Source organism: Pelodiscus sinensis, chromosome 22 (assembly GCF_049634645.1).
Source record: "Pelodiscus sinensis isolate JC-2024 chromosome 22, ASM4963464v1, whole genome shotgun sequence".
Lineage (NCBI taxonomy): Eukaryota > Metazoa > Chordata > Testudines > Trionychidae > Pelodiscus > Pelodiscus sinensis.
Window position 1 is genome coordinate 10,973,262 of NC_134732.1, and position 23,608 is coordinate 10,996,869.

Here is a 23,608-nt window from a genome sequence, read left to right on the forward strand (position 1 = left end):
ATTATAGTAACTAGAGCAGTGGTCACCAACCAGTAGATCAGGATCAGGATCTACTGGTAGATCTTGGAGCCTCTGACAGGGGATCCTAACTGGTTTGGCCAAGAGTCTATTATCAAGTGCAGGCATTTCAGCTGCCCCTCCCCCCACTGCTGCACATCTCCTGCCCTTTGCCTTGGAGCTGAACCCCAGGAGCCCCCTGCTTTCTGTGCAGGGCAGGGGAGGGAGAGGAAGGTTGCTGATGTCAAGGTGCCCCCTCTCCCACTTTGTATCCTAGCTCCACAGAGCAGCGAAGGGACAACAGGGCTTGGGATGGAGGGAGTTTGCTGGCTGTTTTGGGGAGTGGTGCAGAGCCAGGACAGAAGTGAGCCTGCCTAGCCCCACTGCAACACCAGCCAGGAGTCACCTGAGGTAAACAGTGCCCAGCTGGAGCCCACATTCCGAAACCCTACCCCAGTCATAAACCCCCTCCTGCATCCCTAGCCCCGATCACCCCTGACGGCATCCAAACTAGAACCCCCTCTGACAACAGCTCAGAGCCCCTCTCACATTCCAAATCCCTTAATCCAAGGCCACAGCCTGCACCCCAACCCTCTGCCCCAGCCTAGTGAAAGGGGGGGAAGGAGGATGGAATGAGCAGGGGCTGGGCCTCTGGAGAAGGGGCACAAAGGAGGCGGGGCAAGGGTGTTTGGGTCTCAGGTAGATCTTGGATTGCATTTACATTCAAAAAGTGATCTCAAGCATTAAAAAGGGTGGAGACACTGGACTAGAGCACTTCTAGTGCCAAGCACATAACGGGAGGAGAGGGGCAGGAATCGCACATTGGAGCTCTAAGTGGAAAGGAAAGAGATGATTGGACAGGGACTTCATTTTATTGCTCCACTGAACCGCTTTGCCAGTCTACCGCCACGGCAGGTTCCAGGCTTCTGTCTGAGCTCAGTTCTAATGACTAAAAGCATCTTTCTGCCAATTACCATGAGGGCAACTGGTTTCTGTACAGGACTGCTCAGGATGCAGAGTCACTTTGAACAGCACTTCTGAAGCCAGTGCAAAGTCTGGCTTTCCAGGGCGGCTGTGAAATGTCACCTGGTTAGAAGGGAAGCTTTACCCCTACTCTGCTCCCAGGACTACACAGGCTGAGCCAAACCCCGTGTCTTTAATATAGCCACAGCCACAGCACCCCGGCCAGCGTGCTCCCCGTCTCCTGCCATCAGTTTAAGGAGGACATTCCAACAAGCCAACCTGCATGCTGGCATTCCGGAGTAGCCAGAAGGATGTGAGAATCCCTCCCTGCCCAGCAGAGACATGGCAAGATTCAACTATCCAGAAGGCACAGAGCAAGATGTAGGCTACACAACACTGGGGCAGGCTGAGCTCCCTCCTCCTGGGGCATCTTTAAAACCCTGGATGTCCCCAACCCTGCACCCCCCTCTGCAGCCAGATGAGGCTCTCAGCCAGCAGGTAGAACAGAAGGTGTTATTGGTTCACAGAGACACAGCGTAGCACAGGATCGATGTTAGCACAGGCCCTGAGAGCAGGCAGCTTTATTCCTCTGGGGGGGGAGGGGCTCCTGCATCCTTCACCCCCCTTTCCTGCTCCAAGTCTCTCACAGGCCTTAACCGCCCCCCAACCTGGTGTAGCCCCACTTATCCTTTGTCTCAACTCCTGGCCAGGAGTTCTCTCCTGTGTCTGGCCCTTACATGTCTGGAGTGAGTCATGCTCAGCCTCTCCCCCCTCATGCAGAGGGTGCTGCGGGGAGGACACGGAAACTGAGTACACGTACACACAGACACACACGGCACAATACAGCAAAGAGTAAATGTAACAACACCCCCACTACGTCACAGGACATTAAACTGATTAACCCTCCCAGTGATGGAGGGAAGGCTCATCTCTCTCTCATTCAACAGCTGAGGCCAGAGAGGCACAGACAGGTGATGTGATCTGCCCAAGGTCACCTGGAAAGTGGCAGAGAAAGGCAGCTCCTGCCTTTCAGTCACCCATTTGAGACACTAAACCAGGCTTCATTTTCGAGCATTACTCAGTGATGGAAACACCAACCCACAGGGGAACAGCACAGAGTAGAAGGCAGGCAGCTCCCTCCCTCCAGACAGAGGGCCCACACCCAGGCTGTTCTGAACACCTGACCTTTAGTATCACGGTGGTGCTAAGGTCTCTCACACAGGGACACCCCAAACTGTATCCCATATTTCTTGGGTCTCACACTTAGTCCACCCTGCAGTTCTCTGCTCCCATTCCCACCCCATTCACAGATGGGTTTTGTTCCATTATAACTACATCACTAAGGGGTGTGATTTTTCTACCAGTAAAAGGTGCCCTACACTGGTACAGCTTATTCCCCTTCCTGTGTGACATTCAAAGGTGATCACTGGACACTGCCAGTGCGTTGCACATGCACAAAGGAGGTGATCTAGGCCCTGCAGACTACGCCACTCCCCAACTTACGAACACACCGACTTATGACCATCTGTACTTATGACCAACCTCCCATTAACCCCATTATAATATTTTCTAGTTGAGAACCATTTACATCAAGTTTTTCAAACAGACCACTTAAGGGTATTTCCAACTTACAACCAAATCGAGTTACAGCCAGGTGTTCGGAATGTAATCTGTTCCTAAATCGGGGACTGCCTGTATTGTGGGTATGCTAGTTGTCCAAAGGAGAGAACAAATGCAATACGCACTAGAGAACACTAGAGGGGGCTATAGAGAAAAAACCTGGTAAGATGAATGAGTTGACTTAAATAAAATCCAGTTTAATCCTCTTGATGGCAGGCTTATTTGAGTCAAATATACACGTGAGAGAAAACCCAGCAGGCATAATGCAGAGAGAACCCTAAGCTGCAATTAGCTGGGTGGATTCTTGCTTTACTTCTGCAGTGCACTGGATTCTCCCCCAGCCTACAGCATTGAAAGTCTGTCTGAGCATTTCTTAGGCACCCACTACCTCATGTCCCGGTGCCATCCCCTTTTCAGCCAGGCACGGGGTGTGGTAAGCAACTCCAAGCTGGGGTGGAAGAGAGAAAGACGTTTGAGTCTGCTGGAGCAGAAGGATGAGTTGATCAACAAATAAAACGTCCAAACAAGTATTACAAAAGAATCAATACACGGCATAAGCCATTGGACCTAACACACCCTCTGGCTCCACAGCCAGACAGATCTCAGCAGAGTGGGCTCTTGCATTCCTACAGGAACGAGCTCAGTCTGAAAACACCAGACAAGTCGATACCTGGAGGGTTACCTCTGTGTTGTGCATTTCCAAATGGTTTTGTCCTTTCAGACAGAGGCACCATTAGAGATGGGGAAGGAGAAGTCGGTTTCAAAGGGCTAAACCAAAAGCTCCACCATCTGGCAGAGACATCCAGAAAGTCAAGCATAGTCCTCCTTGGTGCAATCCACGCATACGGTCTGTCACAGTGAGCAAGACTGTAGGCCCAGATTAAACACCCCCTTGGGTCAAGCAAACACAGCTGCATCTCTCCGACAGGAACCAGTGGATGTGCAGCTGGACAAAGCGGCTCACTGAGACCCTCCTTTGTAGCCGTTGAATGGGAAGCACTCCTGCAAAAGGAAGCGAGAGCCCCGTGTTATTGGTGCAAGCTGGGGTTGGTTGCTGTGCCATTGGGCAGAGCTAGGCTTCCTGAGCTGCTGTGGTGCCGGCCTGTGAAACTGAACAATTTGGTGCCTCAAATGCCCCCGTCCTGGGCACTGAGCTTCCCCATGTCCCATAGAGCTTGTCCCCCTATTCATTGCAAGAGGGCCTGGCTGTGCTGCTGGGCATCTCAGCGGAGACAGCCAAGAAAAGGAACAAGATATGACTGGGCCATACAGAGGAAATTCTACTCTGCCCACAAAGAGAGTCCATCCCATCAGGACTGAGGTCCAGTGGTGGGGATCTGCATGGGGGAAGCTTCCTCCATGCACCACGTGCTCTGAGGATGGCCTGGGACTTCAGTGTGCATGGCTGGATCCAGGTTAGGATCCCCACTGTCCAGTCACAGTCTACAGGAGTTTAAACCAATACAAGAACTGGAGAGCGAAGGAGGAAAGTTGCCCACTCTTTGGGACCCTCCCCAGATGAAGCAGCCCAGCCCAGGCTATTCAGGCTGGAGGCTCAGCAGTTACTCCGAAGTTCCTGCTTTGTTTGGCTCACCTCAGATTCAGACGGGGTCACGTAACAAGCCTGGGAATGAGAAATAATCTCTTTCACTTCTGTGGTGCCTGCCAGCCCCAGCTCTGTGCAGCCACCTCTGGGGAGGAGAGTGCCAACTGGCTCAGAGGCAGAGCAGGAGGAGGAGACGGTACATGCTGGCATGCCACAGCCCAGACCATCCAGCTGATCCACCACGTGCTTACCACGGAAATAAGGCCAAGCTATTTTTGTTTTCAAACCTTGCCCAGTTCATGTGCTCCCAGTTTGTACCCTTCATTGCTAGGCTCCTGCCCAGGAATCATTTTCCTGCTTGCACTAAAAATGCCAGACACAAGAGCTTTGTCATGGAAATTCTGACGAGGATTAACAATTGCTGTGCTAGGTTTGGAGCAGACAAAGCATAGATTTTTAATAGGACTGCTTTGCTGTCTGGCATCATGCACTGTCTCATTTTCCAATTACAGCGTAAGCCCCGTGAAATATACTGCCCGGCCTCCCTACCCAGCAGGAAGCCAATTGAGCAGTTAGCGTGAAGGAAACCTTTGGGATGCCAGGAGCAATGTATTCACCCCTCACCGCCTCCACTTCAGGAGTTCCAAGGACTTTACAGACAGTACCTAAACATGGCCTCTCCCTAACTCTGGGATGTAGAGGATCCTCATCCCCATTTTACACATAGCGGTAAAGCAACTTGCCCAAGTTCACACAGAGAATCACTCGCGTAGAACTCAGGAATCCAGACACTCAGTCCCCTCAATTAGCGAGCTGACAAACACTGCCTCCCAAATGCATACTCTCGGTACTGACCTGACCTCCCATGGGTTGGCTTTGTATCTCCCCTCCCAAATCCTCAACCCTGCGGATGCAGAACAACAGGGATTTGTCCCTAACGTTGCAAGAGCTTCCAACCCTGGGGAAGGATGCGCATTAGCCCCCTGGATTCTCTGACACACCCTCTTGAGAGAGCACCTGATACTGCGGGAGCAGTGGGACATCACAGGTACTCCCCCAACAACAGCTGAAACAGGCTGTGGTCGTGCAGCTAAACATAGGCCTGTGTGCCAAGAATCCTGGGTTCTGTTCACCTGCCACTGACTTTCTACCCAATTATGGGCAGATCCAGTTCAGTGCTTTGGTTTCCCCATTTGTCAGATAACAACCTAGAGGAAGGGGGTTGGCTGGGACACTAATTCCCTGCTGTCTGTCAGATGCTTTGAGATCAGCTGTGGGGAAGGGGAAAGCTGCTGCTGAACTCTGATGAGATGGGAGATTTCAGACATGTTTGCAGGGCAGCTTTTCCTGGCAGCCAATTTCTGAATCGGCATGTTTACACACGCGCTACGCAGCTCTTCCCAGGCCTGGCTTAGCAACCTGACGTTACAGCTCATCCCGGGAGGTCGAGCGGAAGGAATGGCCAGCGTTGCTTCGGGAACCCTTCATTGTTTTCTGAGAGCCACTCCAGTCCGTCTTCTTGGAGTCGTCATCCCAGATAGTAGATGTCTCCGTGTCGCTGAGCCACTCAGAGTCCCCAGTGTAGTGAGTGGGGTAAACCAGCAGGGGGTGCACCGAGTACACCAGCAAGTCTCTGTTAGCAAAGTGCTTCTTGTAATCCTCACTAGGAAAGGGAGAGGGGGAAAAATCAGCGTGGCTGGATAGAAACACAAAAGATCCGGGAGAATAAAATCTGTACACCCAAGGGGATGCCAGGGTCTGCCCGGCAAAGGGGGGAGGTGGAACCCCGTCGCCTCTAACGCTGCATCCCTGGGCTTCTGACACCAAAGAAGAGGAAGTGCCCTGAGACGCAGCACCTTGATGGCTCTTCCAAAGCATTTCCTACTGGGCATGGGAGCCAAGAACTCCAGGCAGGCTGCTGGTTCAGAGAGAGTCTGTAGGTGAGAGGCATCCACCCATCCCCCTGCCTGATGGAACAGCACTAACTGCAGCCAAAGCACTTGGCTTGGCTCAGGCCGGCTGCCCAGAAACATGCTTCTCAGCAGCCACGGCAGAGCTAAACCGTTCCCAGCCTCCTCGTGAAACTACAGCAAACAAGGAATCCCGCGATGAGCTCACCCTGCAGCCTGCCAAGGCTGTAAGACAACATGAGGAGCCGCAATGGTTCCTGGCCCCATCCCCCAATGTGCTTTATCCCAGCACCCACCCTGGCAGGGTTCTTGGCAGCTCTTAGCCATCCTGAGCTCTACACTGAGGATACAACTTGACTGCAGAGTTTTTGTGCAAAAACTCAGAGCGTCCATACTGCAAGTGCATTTTTGCGCAAGTAAATTTACAGTAAATCAGAAGAAGAGAGGGGGTTTTTGCACAATAGTTATTCCTCTTTCTATGAAGAATAAGTTTTTTTGTGCAAGAGCTCTTGCGGAAAAAGTTGTGTATGAATGGGAAACGAGCTACGTCGACACTGTAGCTTTCTTGCAGAAAAGCTTATGCAAATGAAGCTCCGCATGTGATATCACCGTGCTTCTTTTGCATAATTAATGAGCAGCTGTTTTTACGCAAGAGGCTTTTGCGCAAAGAGGGGGGTTTTGCGCAAAAAAGAGCCGTCTACATGGCTCTTTTTTGAGCAAAAGCCTCTTGCACAAAAGCAGCTGCTCATTAATTATGCAAATGAAGCATGGCGATAGTCCATGCCGAGCTTCATTTGCATATGCTTTTCCGCACAGAGGCTACAGTATAGACGTAGGCGGGGGGGGGTTGCGCAAAAACAGCCTATTGAAAGAAGCACAGGTACCCTGGTGGCCGTTCTGTTAATGGCAATGAGAGCTTTCTTGCGAGAGAGCGTCCATGCAGCATGCACGCTCTCTTGCGCAAAAGCGTATCGCTTTTCCGATGCATTTTTGCAGTGTGGACGCGCTTTTGCACAAGAACTTTTTGAGGAAGATCTCTTCTGCAAAAAGCTTCTTGCGCAAGAAGCCTGCAGTCTAGACGGAGCCTCAGGGCCTATTCCTGTCACATTCCCCTCCTCAGCCTGCCCAGCTCCTGCCTTGTGCCAGTCAGATCAAACTGGGGTCTACTGCAGACCTGGGCACTCACCTGGTCCCAGTTAGGCCACTGGGCTGACCCAGTGCCAGACAGCTTAGGCTGATGTTATTCTTGCTAGCCTGGGATTTGGAATGGTTCCTGGTTCACACCCAGGGCTGTCCACCTCCCCCTCCATCCCTCCCTGTGCTCTTTTAATCCCTGTTTTTCCATCTCTTTCAACCCTTCCCAGCTCCTTCCCCTCCCCCCGCAGCCAGAGGCCTGCCAGAGGGGCAGGAAGTCGGCACTCCATTGCATCAGTCTGACTGGAATCCCAGAGCACCTAAGACAGCTGCAGAGTATGTGAGCCACAGGGCTGCCCTGGAATGGCTGGGAGATATTGGGCAGGGGGAGGGGTATCCTGACTGAATAGCGGTGGGACTGCACAGTGCGTGGGGATGAACGGGGGACAGTGCAGAGGGGGAGTTGGTAGCCATGTCCTCATGCTGTATTTAGAGCTTGGGGTCTCCGTGATCCTCAGATAAGCACCCACATTCTTAGATAACACACGCACAGATTCCTTGGCCATGAAAGCTGCACTCTCAGCTCCACCAGGTTTTCTAGCGATCCTCTCACCTCGCCCTCCATGTGCGATTTCAGTGCTGTTGAACAGCATCTGGTCAAAAGCCCTGGAGCCTTCTGCCTACCATGGAACACAGGTGGTAGCAGAGAAAGCATCCCTTGGGCTGGGCCTAACTCTAACCAGGGGAGGAATCCACAGATGTCAGGTGGGGCTCAGTCTTCATGGCCCAGTCAGGCAGTAAGAGGCAGCGTGTGGAAGAATCAGTCATGATGCTAGGCAGGACGTGGAGCTGAGATCCTCCAAACTCATCTCACGCCAGCCCTTGCTTGGCTGGCAATGACCGTTCTCTGCGCCCTCCTCCCCCTCAGGTCCCTGACGACTATTTTCCATAGACCAGAGCGCAGCCACGGCTGAGGGGAATGAGCTCATGGGAACAGATGTTTTCTTTCAGTGCACATGTAACGCTGGAAGGAGAGGGGGGGGGGGACACACACACGTTTCCTCACTTACAAGACCAAGCTGCTAACGGGGTCTGAGCTGCAAACCAGACTAGCAAAGGGGAGTCACACCTGACTGGGTAGGAAAACAGAACCAAAATCTCTTCTGGGAGTGGGTGGAGTTGTCTGAATGGATTGGAGACCCCCCCTTCACTGGGCTCTGTCCCTTCCCAGCCATCCCATAAGGAGGAAGCAGCAGCTGGCGCCTCTCCTTACTTTGGGTGCTTGTCATACATGATGGGCAGGAACTCATCCACCGGCAGCATTTTGGACAGGGGCTCAGCCCTGATCAGCTTCTGTGCCCCCCGCTGGGAGATGATGTAAGCCAGGGTCCAGTAGGAATATTCAGCCACCACCAGGTTCCGCACGTCCTCCACCGGCTCCTCATCCTCCGAGTTCACCTGCTTCCTGCCCAGGTAGCTGCAAAGGCAAGAGCAGCCCACCAGCTAAGAGAAGGAGCCAGGCCCACCGCAATCCCAGGCAGCGAACACGCTACGGGGACTGGGTAGCTCCACAGGCTGGGAGCGGGATGCAGACTCGCCTCCAGGTGTCAGGCTTCACTGACACCTGGGGGCATTTGGGGTTGAATACACCAGAGCTGGGCATTTGCCGGTCTGAAAATAGGAGCCAGCATCAAAGGGCACCAACCTATGGGGAAGCGGGCAAAGGGCCCCCGACCATGGAGGGATTCAATCAGTGATAGCACTTAGAAGGCAAGCTTGCCCCACTCACAACCCCATCCCATCCCTTTCCCCTCACTGTGAGCTGGCCCAACGTACATCAGGTCCCAGTCCAGCTGTGCCCACTCCAACTCCTCCATCAGTCGCGTCAGCCGCACCTTGAAATAGACCTCGAAGCGCACATCATCCTCAAACACCACCGACTTCTCCAGCCCCCGCGCCACGATCTGCAGGCAGAGCCCAAGCAGCTGTCGTAAGAGGCCCTGCAGCTCCCTCTTGGACTCCCCCTCCCCAGGACGACGGCACCAGTCCAGAAACTAAGTCTGGCTGGGGCTCTGGTGATGAGCCTCACAGAACAGAGGAGTAGGGGAGAGGTGACATCCACATCCCCATCCCCTTCCACACATCCAGGATGAGCTCCAGTGTGTAGGGCACCGCAGTAGGACCCAGGAGACCTAGCTTCTAGTCCCAGCTCTGGCAATGGTGATCTTGGGCAAGTCGCTTCCCTTCCTTTCTTTGTTTAGACAATAAGCTTTTTGGGGCAGGGTCTGTCTCTCACTCTGAACAATGCCCAGTGCCATGGGCCCCCCTTGGCATCGGTGTCATCTTCCCCTCCCCGTTTATTGTCTTCCTTTACTCCAGGTCTTTACCTCTTTCCAGATGTAATAATGGCTGAGGAAGCAACCAACCTCCCCCTTGGTGAGCGTCCTGCCGGAGAAGGGGTCATAGTATCCTGGGAGCAGATCCACACCCAGGTTCTTAATGTCGCTGCTGTTCAGGGCGCTGGAGGCGAGAGGCCGTGGTTAGAGAAGTGCTGCACTGGACAGCAGGCTGTAGGGAACAATCCCGCACTGGCCGGGGGAGAGGGCAGATGATGGCCATGACAGAGCCTTCCCAATAGCCTCCCACCGTCCTGCACCTGGAATAACACTGAGTTCTTCTGTCCCTGCTCCTGGCCCAGTCAAAACCAAGCACCTCCCTGCAGCCACATGGGCTAGTGCCAGTCTGGGGCAGGTTATTCCAGCCTTGGGTGACGGGCGCATCCTCCACCGGGGAGTCCCTAGTGAAACACCTCCCCCAAAAACACTGCTTAGGAGGGGCCTGGCCACACCTGGTGGAGGTTGGACTCTCCTGCACAGCTACCTGTGGCAAGGCCCTGAGGGTGCAGAGGGTTTGGCAAGATGAGCCCTGGGCCAGCAACTCGCAGGTAGTTTTGGCTGCTGACTCTTCTTACCCCATCTGACACCTGCCTTTTTATTCCCTTGCTCAGGAGAGAAGCTCTCCACCCCAGACTGGCAGCACTTCCCCTGTTGGTTCAATGTGCAGGGTCCTAATGCATCCCCCAGCTCAATCCAAAACAGCAGCGACAGCGCTGAGCTACAGCAGCAAGAAATCTGTCAGCCCCCAGTGTCCACAACTCATTTCCCCTCCACCTCCCTGGGGTCTAGGCAGTCCATCCCTCACCATGGCAAAGCAGCGTAAGGAGCTCAGAGCAATCACCTCCCATCCACAGCATCCACCACCAGCGGCTCTATCTCCAGCTCATGGAGTGAACTCAGCATCCGCTGGCGCCTGTCTGGCCGCCGCACTAGGTTAATCAGAAAAATCTAAAGAAGAATAAAATATTAAAGAGAGGGATTAAAAAGCAAAATTAACTGGAAAAACTGGAGAAACGAATGGTCCGAGGAAAATAAGATGAAATTTGATGAGGACAAATGCAAAGTACTCTACTTAGGTAGGAACAATCAATTGCACACATGCTAAATGGGAAACGACTGCCTTGGAAGGAGTACTGCAAAAAGGGACCACAAGCTAAATATGAGTCAACAGTGTGACACTGTTGCAGAGAAAAGCAAACATCATTCTGGGATGCACTGGCAGGATTGTTGTGAGCGAGACACGAGAAGTCATTCTTCCGCTCTACTCTGCGCTGATTAGGCCTCAGCAAGAGTACTGTGTCCAGTTCTGGGCATCACATTTCAGGAAAGCTGTGGACAAATTAAAGAAAGTCCAGGGAAGAGCAAGGTGGTTGAAGGTTAACAAAATATGACCTATGAGAGAAGATGAAAACACTGAGTTTGTTTAGTCTGGAGAAGACAATCCTGGCAGGAGGGGATCCAATAACAGGCTGTAGCAACTAGAGCTCATGATACCATCTACCTGTTTTGTTAGTCTTTGAGGTGCTGCTAGACTATTTGTTGTTTTTCCAGTTTTTCCAGTTACAGACTAACTTGGCTACCCCTCTGAAGTTCTCAAGTACTTAAAAAGGGGTGGGAAACCTTTTTTGGGCTGCTGACCTACAGAAAAATCAGTCAGGGGCTGGACACAAGTCAGAAGCAAAAAAAAAAAAAAAAAAACTGATGTGGTCCCCGACTGAGGAGAGAGACGCTCCCCACTATAGGCATCTGGTGTGTAAGATGCCTTCCCTAATCACCAGCCTGGCTCTGCCTGCACTTCACACACACACTCACCCGGAAGGGGCCAGATCCAGGCCACATATGGCCCCCAGGCCTGAGGTTTCCCACCCGTGACATAAAAAGTTGTTTCAAGCAGGGACAAAAATTGTTCTCCTTAACCTCTGAGGATAGAACAAGAAGCAATGGGCTTAAATTGCAACAAGGGAGGTTTAGACTGGACATTAGGAAAAACTTCCTACCTGTCCAGGTGGTTAAACTGTGGAATACGTTGCCTAGGGAGGTTGCGGAATCTCCAACACTGGAGATGTTTAAGAGCAGGTTAGACACACACCTGTCAGGGATGTCCAGTTAATACATGAGTGCAGGGGACTGGACTCGATGACCTCTCAAGGTTCCTTCCAGTCCTACGATTCTGATTCTACTCTGGGAAACACCAACCGGCTCGCCAAAGGGGTGGGGGGCAGAGCACAAAGGGGGAAGTTATCCCAGGGCCCAGCGATTCAAAGGGGCCCAGCACTCCTGGCCACTGCTGCTGCTGCTACTGTGGCAGTGGCTGGAGCCCTAGCCAGTGGTCCCCAACCTTTCGTGGCTGCCGGGCGCCCAGGAGCGGGGCCGCTCATGTGCCACGCTTCTGGGGGTGGGGCCACGCATGCGCCATGTGCCCGGGGGAGGGGGCCGCCCATGCACCCTGAGCCCAGGGCTGGCACCGCGCATGTGCCACATGCCCAGGGCAGGGGCCACCCATGCGCCACACGCCCGGTGCCCACGCCGGGGGTGGGGCCAGCCCAGATGTTTTGGTGGGCACACATAAATGCCCCAGCAGGCGCCATGGCGCCCACGGGCACTGCGTTGGGGACCACTGCAACTAGGCCTTTTGAATCGCTGCCAGAGCACCTTGCTGCACGTTCTGTGTGGCTCTGAGGGGGAGGGGGGATGCACTGCGTGCAGGTATTATGGAGGTCTGACTGCCCCAGCCTCACCCCCTCCACCTGAGGCCCCGCCTCTTCTGGGAGCACAGAGCCACCCCTGCCACCTTGCCCAGGGACCCGCACAGGCTGTTGGCTCCCTTGAACATCAGGCTAGAGAGACCCAGGGCGGGGGCATAGTCCCATGCTCACTAAGGGGAGGGGAATAGTCTACAAGAGGTTCTTCCAGCCAATGCAGAAAGCTCTATCCAGGGCCGGTCCTAACCAACTGGCAGCCCCGTAGGGTTACCAGATGGTTTAAAAAAAAATACCAGACAAAAATTTGTCAGCCAAAAAAAAATATATAAGGTCGGGGAGTAACCAGAGAAATCTGGGGGCAGGATTCGGGAGGTTGGGCCCCTTGAAAATGGTGGCCCTGCGCAACCGCCCGGCTCGCCCTCCCTTAAGATCATCTCTGGCTCTATCCCAGCTGGGTGCGATGGGGGAACAAGCCCTGCTCCATGGCAATGAGTGTGATGAAGGAAGGGCCATAGCCCGCTCCCTCCTTTTCAAAGCAATAGCAGAACCATTCCCCAAGGGCCAGGGCTCTTGCAGGCCTCCCTCACCAGCCACCCATCCTCCGCCCTGAGCCAACTCTGCACTGGGCCCCAAGGTGCTGTTCCCGGGGGTCCCAGCTTGGGCGTTTAATGGAGCAGCACAGGCTACCAGGCAAGTGATATGGGTCATAGAGTATCCTTCACCCAAAGTGGCAGCCCTCTTGGCGTTGCTGGGGGCACTTCACAACACCATGCAGCCTCTGCTGGCCAGCAACCCCAGCGGCTGCAGGGAAGGTGAGGGGCAGTAGGTGCCACATGGATGCTGTGCAGGCCAGGGAGGGGCAACGTGCTTGGACTTGCAGCCAGGTGCTCACCTCATCAAAGCCCATTTTCCCAAGGTGCTTGGGGTGAAGGGAAACATGCTCGGAGGGGTACATCGGGGGGCCATCCACTGCAAGAGACAAAACACGTGGTTAAGCTGGAGTCACTATACCCACAACCCTCCTTCCACGGGCCTAGATGGACACAAACACCCACAGCTGCGTCTGCCTCACCGAACACAGCTGGTGTGTGGGCTAAGAGCTTCCTGGGGACTGCCCCCAGGTTCGCTTCTGGATGATGGTGCAGGCTGGGGCTGGCCTGACAGTGCTCCCAATCCACCAGGCCCTCAGTCAGAGTGCCTCATGGCTGACCTGAGGCCTTCCATTTCCCATGGCCCATTCAACTCTCTGGCTTGCTGCTGTCACCCCAACAAGAAAGCCAGCAAGCCCCCACCTGTGACCAAATGCACTTCCCTCACGTCAGCTAGGGGGTTAGCCAAAGAGAGACTGGACTCACATAGGTGTTGACCGTCAACTCCTCAGACAATGCACCCCCGGGGTAAGCAGGTGAAACGCCGCTCTCCTCAGGGCGCTGCGCCTGCCAAGGCTGATCTGTGCCACACTGGGGTCCTAGCCCTGGGAAGCTCCCGTCATTCCCCTTGTGCCAGTGGCTGGACCCCTGAGCCCTTACCCATGGCTTCCAGGATGAGGTGCACAAAGTTGATGCGTTCGTCCTCCAGCGTCTGATGAGGCTTCACTGGGACATTGATGTAGCCAAACCGCTCCTGGTTACACACGTAGATCTGGACTCCTGAAAGGCAGCAGCTGCCAGAGTAACCCCGGGCGACCAGTCCCTGCTCCCAGCCTCTCCACTGAGAGCTCTGCACTCCAGTCTACCCCATGTCGCTGCATCCCAAAGCACAAACCCTGCTCTCCTCCTAGTGTGCCAGCCAAGCCTTCCTCCACCGCCTCCAGCAACCACTCTGCCTGGGACAAAGGGGCTGAGCAGGGTGAGCACAGGGCAGGAGAGGGCTGCTGGGCACTTTCACATCCTTAAATTCCACATCCTGGGGACAGATTCAAATCTCACAGCAAACAGGCATCTGGCCTTGACTCCCCATCCCCAGACATGGGATGCCTTGAGGAGGTCCCCCAGAGAGGACCTAGTACAACTCTCTGCGGGTCCCCTGCCCCGCCTCTCCCTTCTCCCTGGCCCTCACCCGCTGCTTGGCAGGAGAAGGCGAAGACGATGATGTCGTCGAAGGGCCAGGTGTAGTTGGGGTGGGGCGGATGGAAGGCGAGCTCGGAGGTCCCCTCTTTCCGCAGGTCGAGCAAGAAGGTGGCGTATACCATGGGGACGGCGAAGCAGCCCACACGCTGGCGGTTCTTGGTGGGGAAATAGTCTGCCGTCCTGCGGTAGTAACCCTGGGAAATACCGGGGGCAGCGTTCCCTGTAAGCTAAGCACTTGGATGCCACCCAGGAAGGATTCAGCTGCCACCCAGCTGATTAGCAGAGTGCCCACAGTGTTTCTATTTGTGGTGCACATCCACACGTGCCTCAGTGTGCATACAATTTATTCTGCACGTGGATGGGAAAAAGGGGGAACATTGATACCAGGGGGGAGGGGGTTAATTCCCACAGACTGGAGCCAAAAGGCTGCCAAAGCAGCACAGCTCTCCGACTTATCACAAGCAGGCAGAGCTCCAGCATGGAGAGCTCCCTCACAGCCGTGTCCTGACAGCAGCAGGCCAGGCTCTGTGCCACCCTGACACCAGACCCCACACAGCAGAGATGGGGCAATTCAGAGGCTACTTGGAGCTTTTAGGAGACAGTAGAGCTCATGTGATGGGAGGGAGCCGGGCAGGGTGGCACACGGCCCAGAAGGGACCAGTGGGATTTCTTGCAGGAAGCTGGCAGAGGTTCCCAGATGGGCAGGGGTAGGGCATAAAGGGAGGTTTCTCACACAGAAAGCCCACAGTTTGGCTCCCGGGTTGCCAGTGTTTTCAGGCTGTGGCAAAGGGAGAAGACTTTCCCCATACCCGCCCTAGGACCCCACAGGACTGGGGCACCCCCAAGGATAACACACCCCACTGCTTGGCAGCAGCAGCACCTAGGCTCAGGGGCAGCAAAGAGGAATCCTCCAGCAGGGGGGATTCCCCCGCCGCACCCGAGGCAGCTTACCTGAGGGGTTATCCCACACCAGAAGTTGGAGTAGTATGTCTGGGAATCCAGCATGGGGGCGATCACAGATTTGTTCTGCGCGATCAGGAAGGTCAGGGTCTGATTGTTGGTCAGGATGCTGTCTGTGTCGGTGAGCTAGTGGTGGAAACACATCCCATATAGCGGGAGCAATACGCCCGAAGCAGGCCCTGCATCTAGCCCACCCAGCACCGGCTGCTCATCACAACAGGTGAGTGACCTGCAGGGTGCTAGGAGGGAGAGTTGTTGCCCTGCCAGGGCTAGGTAGGGCACCAATGCTTCTCTGGGAAGCTCCAGGGTTCTCCAGCACCCTCAACCTCCAGCCTTTCAGCCAGCGAGGGAAACCTTTGGAGGAAATGTTCCTAGCAGGGGGCATTCTCACACAGCCCTGCTGGAGGGAGGGGGGGTGATATTATTGTTGGGTGATGGTTCTGTAGCATCCACAACAAAGCAGAGCCACAAAACTTCAGTTCGGATACACCTCTAGAGGATCTGCCACAAGGAGTGATCCTGCCCTGGACCCTGGAGGGTGGGGGGGGTGACATTACAGACGCTCCTATCTCTGCTTTCAACACCTCTGAAAGGGGGGGGGGGGTGTTGCCCCATGCTGGGCTTTGCAGGAGAGCTGAAATCGCTACAGTGCTAAAGGAGGGAAGGGGGCCCCTTGGTCCAGTTCCAGATTCTCTTACCAGGAGATAATCTGCCCCCTTGGCCCGAGCGAAGCTCAGAGCTTCCTGCTTGAGCCTCATGACATGTTCGTAGCGTTCGTCTGTCCAGTGCTTGGGGCCAAGCTCCTCGGGGTAAGAGCTGCATCAGGCAAACAAAGAGTTAACAACCTGCCCTTTGCTGTGAACTCACACACTGCAGTGGTGTGTCTGATGGCTGAGTAGCTCAGGCAAGGCAGGGCAGCTCATCTGGATTGGGTTTGCTTGGGGGAGTCCCTCTGGGGAAGCAGGGAGGCATCCCCCACTGAGGAGCCATTCAGCTCACAAGGCCCAGCCTGTTCATCCCACAAGCAGCCCAAGCATGTGCGGTGTGGCTCAGTGACTGGCCCCAGATGGGGAGGGGAGACACATGAAACTGACTCACTGATGCAGGCTCAGGCTTGGATCAGACCCCCGCCCACACATTCCCAGTAAGGACACTGCATGAGAACAGGCTCTCCCTGTCTCCATCTGTACACAGGAGCCTCTCACTCCTGGGGGATCTCTCTGTGCAGTCAGCTCCAGAAGAGCACGACAAGAGAGGAGAGAACAGAGCTGGGCACAGTAGGTTTGCATAGATCAGAACAGGATGCAGCACAGATGGCAGCCAACCTGCCAAGCTGCAGGCAGACGCCACAATGCCAATGAGTAGGTATCCTCAGATGCCTTCATCAGGCTGCTACCAAACAACTGACATCCATGAGGGAAGGTGCGGGGAGCAAGCTGCCCCCATTCCACCTGAAGGAGAATACCCATGCACCCTGTCCAAAGCTGGACCAGAACCGCCGCAGGGTGGAAGAGTATGCTAGGCCCACTTCCTGCAAAGATTTTTATGCCCCATATCCAGGCCTGCAAACCATACATGTGCACATAAGAAAAACGCCAACAGCGATGTCTTGTAGGCTGAGTGGAGGGACGGAAAGCTAGAAACTTCTGGTTCTATTCCAGCCCCAGCTAAGTCCCTTGTAGCCTTTGGCTAACCCCTCAGCCCCTCCGTGCCTCAGTTTCCCTATGCATGAACTGGACAAAACATCCTCTGTTAGGACACGTTGCTACAGCAAGGCCTCAAGGGACCATGCACCTTACCGGGGCTCCTCCACTGACTTCCATTCAATGTAGTGATAGTGTTTCTCCATGGCCGTCAGCCATTCCCACAGGATCTCAGTCGTGTTGTCGCTATTGTGATCTGTTGCACACCTGAGAAATCAAAACGTGGATGGAACATTAACTCCTCCCCTTCTCCCAGACATTTCCTGCAGTACATCATTCAGTCCTATGAAACTCGAAGGGAAACCTCAGTGACAGCTCTCAGGAGATAGAGCCTGCTACCCAAATGCCTCGCAACCTCCAAAGCCCTCACAACTGGACATCAACAGAGAGCTACTGCACAAACAAGGATGCCAGGGATGCTTGTGCTTCAGCTGTACAGTCAGGAAAGGTTGAGAACCACTGGTCTATATAATCCAGTCATCCAGAGTCCTCTTTCCAATAGTAGCAAGTGCTAGATGTTTCAGGAGAAGGTGGATGAAAACCCAGAGTGGACAATTATGGGATAACCTACCTGCATGGGAAGTTTCTTCCTGACCCCTGTCAGGGTATGTCTACACTACAAAGTTAATTCGAACTAACAGACGTTAGTTCGAATTAACTTTGATAGGCGCTACACTAGCGCTCCGCTAGTTCGAACTTAATTCGAACTAGCGGAGCGCTAAATTCGAACTAGATAAACCTCATTTTACGAGGACTAACGCCTAGTTCGAATTAGCTAGTTCGAATTAAGGGCTGTGTAGCCACTTAATTCGAACTAGTAGGAGGCTAGCCCTCCCCAGCTTTCCCTGGTGGCCACTCTGGGCACCACCAGGGAAACTCGTCTGCCCCCCTCCCGGCCCCGGACCCCTTAAAGGGGCACAGGCTGGCTACGGTGCCCGTGCCAGGTGCAAGCCTGCCAGCACCCAGCCAGCAGACCCTGCACCTGGCATGGCTCAAGCCAGCCACCCGCTGCCACCCAGCCCTCCGCCTCTTCCCGGGACCAGGCTGGTGGCTCCTGGGAGCCTGCCCGGGTCCGCAAGAGGCGGGCGTCCGCTTGGTCTACTGCGGAGATCGTGGATCTCATCCACGACCTCCGCACTAGGCACAGGAAAGTGGCCGTCTAGGGCAGGATAGCTGCCAGCCTGGCCACCCGGGAGTAGGTTTGCATGAAAATCAAGGTGGTCCACTGAGACCCCCGACCCTGAGCTTAGAATGTCCGTACTGGGTCAGACCAAAGGTCCATCTAGCCCAGTAGCCTGTCTGCCGACAGTGGCCAACACTAGGGACCCTGGAGGGGATGGACCGAAACAATGACCAAGCCATTTGTTTCGTGCCATCCATCTCCAGCCTTCCACAAACAGAGGCCAGGGACACCATTTCTACCCCCTGGCTAATACCACTCCATGGACCCAACCTGCATGACTTTATCTAACTTCTCTTTAAACTCTGTTCTAGTTCTAGCCTTCACAGCCTCCTGCAGCAAGGAGTTCCACAGGTTGATTATTTGCTTTGTGAAGAAGAACTTTCTGTTATTAGTTTGAAGCCTGCTACCCATTCATTTCATTTGGTGTCCTCTAGTCCTTCTGTTATGGGAACTAAGGAAGAACTTTTCTTTATGCACCCTCTCCACACCACTCATGCTTTTATAGACCTCTATCCTGTCCTGCCTCCGTCTCCTCTTTTCTAAGCTGAGAAGTCCCAGTCTCTTTAGCCTCTCTTTATATGGGACCTGTTCCAAACCCCTGATCATTTTAGTTGTCCTCCCCTCTCCCACCCTCTCTCTTCCCCTCTCCCACCTCCTTTTCCCAGTTTCCCCGAGTTTTGTTCAATAAAGAGAGTTTCTATTTTTGAACACACGTGTCCTTTATTTTGTACATCAGGAAGGGGGGCTAGGGAGGGGTAAGTGGAAGGAGGTGAGGGAGGAATGGGGTACGAGCCCCCGATGGGGAGGACTGGGATGGCTCTGTGGGCTCCTCGGGGTTGAAGCTCTCCTGAAGCCCCTTGATTGACCCCCCCTCCGGATGGCAGCCTGCGGCAAGTGCAGCCGGGCTGATGGCTGAGTGCTGTGATGTGCCTAGTGTGGGCACTCAGGGCATTCCAAGCCAGGACTGCTTTGCAAGCGGGGAACCCCTGAGAACTGTCTGTCCGGGGTCATGGTCAGGTCCCTTTAAGCACAGCCCTCGGCTAGCCTGAGGCAGCAGCTCCACGCTCTAAGTCCTCATCTGATGCCCTGCCGGCACTGCTTCCGGCCATCCTTAACTTCGGTTCAGGGTCCACTCAATGTGGACATGCTAGTTCGAATTAGCAAAATGCGAATTCGAACTAGTTTTTAGGTCTAGATGCACTAATTCGAATTAGCTTAGTTCGAATTAACTAATTCGAATTAAGTTAGTTCGAATTAGTGCTGTAGTGTAGACATACCCTCAGAGTGTATTGGGTCATGCTCTGAAGCATGAGGGTTTAAATCCATTTTTTTTTATTCTATCAGATGTCAGTGGCTATTCTTATCCATAGAAAAGCAAGATCTTCCTAACCTGCTTGCAGATGAGTGGGAGAACTCCATGGAACTAGCTAGGATCACCCCCAGTACTCATGGGCACCGGCAGCGTGAGACTGACTGGAATGCTAACCACTAAGGAGCAGGGCTCCCCCAGGCACAGCTCTCTGGCTACTGTCAAGACTGCCCATCCTTATTGGCAGCCTGGCACTTTGCCAACAATGCTCTGAGACTGGTTCCCTGCTTTCCTTTGTCCTAAAAGAAATTGGTGCCACTCATTCAAAAACACCCCCTTTCTGCAGGGAGTGTCGTCTAAGGGCTAGAGCAGGGAGTAGAGGATCAGAACATCTAGGTTCTAATCCCACTCTGAACAAGTCATTTACCCTCTGGATGTCTTAGGCTCCCCATCGACCAAATGGAGGTTACACCACCTCTGTGAATGCAAAGCTTACCAATTTTCTAATATGAACAGATGGGCCAAATTAATTGCAGTGACTGGTGTAACCGTATGAGCTTCAGGAATCCGTTTATCCCAGAATGTTCCTATTCAGGTATAAAAGAGCTTAAACCACCTTGTGAGCTCTGCTTCCACCCCAGAGACGCTGCTATCCCTTTAAAAGGAGACACGCGAACAACCCTGGCACAAGCCCTGGTGCCGGAGCTATAAATACCTCCCGAGGACGCTGGCACCAGCAACGGCAGCAAGCGGGAATCTTGTGGAGAATTAACATGTAATTTTAAGCAATCAAGACTCTGCTACTGGGGAGAGGGAATGTGCAAGGACCATTCCTTCCAAACTGCAGACTCTGTATCTAGCCCTCAAGAGGCACATACTGCCCTGCCCGTGCAGCCACCAAACACAAGGGCCCGTCTGTCTTCAGACCAGGCTCTTCCCAACTTGGAATTAGCTGATCTCCTTCACTTTTTCTGTTCCAGTCCTTCTGCCACCTCCTCACCCCCGTCCCTAGTGCAGGACTGGAGCGCCTGGCAATAGCACACAAGTGCGCGCTCTCAAAATCCACGGATGACCTGCCAGCTTGCTGGGCTTCAGCAGAGCCCAATGCGACATGCCAGACAGAGAAAGGCATCTGTTAGTCTGCGCACCACGCAGCCCAGCCAGCAAATGCTGCAACATGCTCTGAGGGACCCTGAGCTCCCTGGGCCCTGCTGTGTATCTCTTGGTGCAGAGCTGTGAGACGCACACTCTGCCTACAACCCCCTTTCCCAGTTTTGTTTGCAGCCCCACCTTGGGGCCAAGCCCATTACAACAGATGCAGGATGTGGCCAGGATTCGGGGGGGGGGGGGGCCCTGTTCCAGCTGAGATGGGGGAAAGTGCCATATCATTGCCCAGCACTGGTTGTACATAATGGCAGTGGGCAGGGCAGAGCAGAGCTGAGCAAACTTGGCAGTTACTCCCTGCAACAGGCTGCTGGCTAGGAAGCCTGAGCCAGAGCTCTGTCAAGCCAGCTCCAGCAGTAAGGCTTAATTGGAGCTGGCAGGATAAGGCTCAGCCTAAGAGGCAAAGGGGAACAGCTGCTGGCCTCATTAACTGGGGCTACATAAAGCTGGCAGGGAGGGAGGGAAAGGGTGTGTACCCCTGATGGCTGCAGACGCACCTGGTCCCTGGGGTGACAGTCTGAAGCTCTGTAAATGGAAGGTGGTGGGAACTGACACGGACAATAAAGAGCTCGGGTGCTAGCACCAAGAAAAGTCTCCGGCTGGCTCATGGGTGTGGAAGTGGCAGAACGGCGAGGGGGCAGCCTGCAACCTGCTACACTCCCCCTTCCACCATCCATGCTGCTCTTCTCCAGCTTCTCTCAGACTGTCTCATGAAACAATATACAGGACTATGTAGCACTTTAAAGACTAACAAGATGGTTTAGTCTTGTTAGTCTTTAAAGTGCTACATAGTCCTGTATTTTGTTTCAGCTACACCAGACTAACACGGCTACATTTCTATCACATCACTATGTCTCATGAAAGTGAGACATTTTTCAGAGCCCCTTCGGGAATGCCAGCCTCAGCCCCTGCCAGCAGCCTGGGCAGAGAAGAGTCTTCACTCCCATGGTCCTGATCACCAGGGCACCATCCCCCCGCTCACACACTCCCCCCCGCACGCCGAGGTGCACGAGGACTGAGAGACCATTAGTTCCTAGCACATGGGGACCCAAACACGCGGCAGGTACCGCTCCGCTCCCCGAGCACCACCTGCGCCACAGCGCCTCCTGCCGGGAAAAGTGGGGATTGGCGTCTCCTCTCTAATCCCTCCGCTGTTGTGCGCTGCGAATTCCCAAGACACGCAGCCAGCCCGCCGGAAACCCGCGTGTTCGCGGAGACAGGCCAGGCCAGTCGCCCAGCGCACGCTGCAGCCGGGATTGGTGGCTCCCCGAGCCCTAGCCTGACACCAGCTGCCAGCAGCCCTGAACACAGGGCGGAGAGCTCAGGCTCGCTACGATGACTCCCGGGGTAACATTTCCCACCAGCTCCCGAGAGGATGGCAGGTAAGTCTGGGGCAGGGGAAGCAGACGGGATGCGGCTCCCAGCTTCGGGCACCAGGCTTGAGGCTATGCACGGAGCCGGGGCAGAACCTCCGCTCTTGGGATGGGGGCATCTCCCTCTGGCGAGTGGAAACGTGGCCAGCCCATAACTCGGGGCTTCCAGCCGCGCTGTTGCGCCAGTGCCCAGGACCATTCAAATCGGGGCAGGGGTCTCCAGTCTGGCCGTGCCCCGAGTTAGGGGGCAGACACGGGATGACACCATCCTGCTGGGCACTCTCCCATTTCTGCTGCCCCTGAAGCCTCAGGCTGCCCTTCCTCGCCCTGGCACTAGCCTCGACCCTGGGGCCCCCGGACTCTGGCCCTCCCCGAGCAGGCCGGGGTCCCGAGCCAGCAGCCCTTACCAGACAGAGATGCGCTCCTTGGGGTAGTCCAGGCGCTCCAGGGCCCCCAGGTAGTGGGCCAGCGAGTGCTCCGAGTTGCGGGCTAGGATGGCGATCACCACGGTGGGCAGCTCCTGCTGTTGCCCGGCTGGGCTCCCCCCCGCCGCCGCCTTCCCGGCGGAGCCCCCCAGCAGCAGGAGCAGGGCGCAGCGCAGCAGCGCGGTGGGGCTCATGGCCGCGGGGAGCGGCTCCAGCAGCCGGGGAGCCGAGCTGGGAGCGGGGCGGAGAAGGGGGCGGGGGAGAGAGGGGCCGGGCTGGGAATCAGCGCCGGAGGGAAGAGAAGGGGAGGGGAGGGGAGGGGAATACCCGCAGTGGGGAAGGGCCGGTGCCTGTGAACTCTGGGGCTGTGCCCTACTGCAGATCAAATCTTGGGGCCACCAGCCCAGAAGATGCCTCAGCTGCCGCGACCGGTTCTCTGCTGCTGGCCTGGCCGGGCCGGGCTGGGGGTACTGGCTGGACCCCGGCTGCCTGGAGCTGAGAGTCACCCAGCTCCTCTCCAGAATTGGCCTCGCCCCCTTTCCCTGGGCGTGCGCCCTGCGCTGGTTGTTCGGGCTACCTCGGGGCCTGATTTAGGCGGAGCGGATCCAGCAGGGCAGCCCAGGCGAAGGGAGTAACATAGTGCCTAGCAGGGCTAGTCACGGAGCACAGTGCACAGACCTCACCCTCCTCCCCACACCACCGCAATATGCCCCCTGTGCTGGGATGTGGCATAGGCCCGCTCCCCAGCATTGCCTGCATCCCCAGGGTAGGTCCTTTCCAGTCCCTTTGTGATCACTTCAGTCCTGCAGACCGGCACAAAGGGGCCCACAGCGCACCATGCTTCCAGCCCAGAGAACAGGGGCAGCTCTAGGAGGTAAATTATGACTGAACATTTAAAAAACTAGACAAGGCATTTTGAAAATGCCCCATTGGGGCCAATACTTCGGTAGCTGGGATCTGACTTTCCGTCTTTAACAGCCCAGCTGTGAGTCTTGTGATTCCCTAAGTTCTGCCCACTAGAGAATCCAGATTTTGTGGAGAGCCTGGGTGGTGGAATTTGCCTTTTCTTCCTGTTAGTCTGCTTGAGCATGTAGCAGATGTGCATCCTCCTCTAGCCAGAGTGGCAAGTGCAAAAACCCCTTCACCTCCCCTGC

At 54.9% G+C, this 23,608-nt stretch overlaps 1 protein-coding gene across 3 annotated transcripts; it reads right to left on the minus strand.

The window, feature by feature from the left end:
• Nucleotides 1–491: 491 nt before the first annotated feature.
• CERCAM (cerebral endothelial cell adhesion molecule) lies at nt 492–23,004 on the minus strand. Of its 3 annotated transcripts, none has more exons than XM_006119010.4 (13): nt 22,437–23,001; nt 17,097–17,207; nt 15,996–16,113; nt 15,289–15,423; nt 14,327–14,531; nt 13,798–13,917; nt 13,161–13,237; nt 10,408–10,514; nt 9,558–9,690; nt 9,007–9,134; nt 8,444–8,647; nt 5,546–5,789; nt 3,444–3,582 (listed from the first exon to the last, which is right to left on the minus strand). In XM_006119010.4, exons 1-12 carry the CDS (start codon nt 22,646–22,648, stop codon nt 5,552–5,554), a joined length of 1,788 nt encoding a protein of 595 aa, XP_006119072.2. In that variant the 5' UTR covers nt 22,649–23,001; the 3' UTR covers nt 3,444–3,582; nt 5,546–5,551. The 3 variants fall into 3 exon arrangements, with proteins under 3 accessions (XP_006119070.2, XP_006119072.2, XP_075761379.1); XM_075905264.1 differs by having other exon boundaries at nt 3,449–3,582; nt 5,510–5,789; XM_006119008.4 differs by lacking the exon at nt 5,546–5,789 and having other exon boundaries at nt 492–3,582; nt 22,437–23,004.
• Between the last annotated feature and the right edge of the window lie 604 nt (nt 23,005–23,608).

Coding starts and splice junctions, on each gene's coding strand:
- CERCAM (XM_006119008.4), bottom strand. CDS start 22,648: ATGAGCCCCACCGCGCTGCTGCGCTGCGCCCTGCTCCTGCTGCTGGGG. Junction 13,238..13,797: donor CCTCATCCTGGAAGCCATGG/GTAAGGGCTCAG, acceptor TGTCTCTTGCAG/TGGATGGCCCCCCGATGTAC. Junction 9,691..10,407: donor GTGGATGCTGTGGATGGGAG/GTGATTGCTCTG, acceptor TCTCGCCTCCAG/CGCCCTGAACAGCAGCGACA.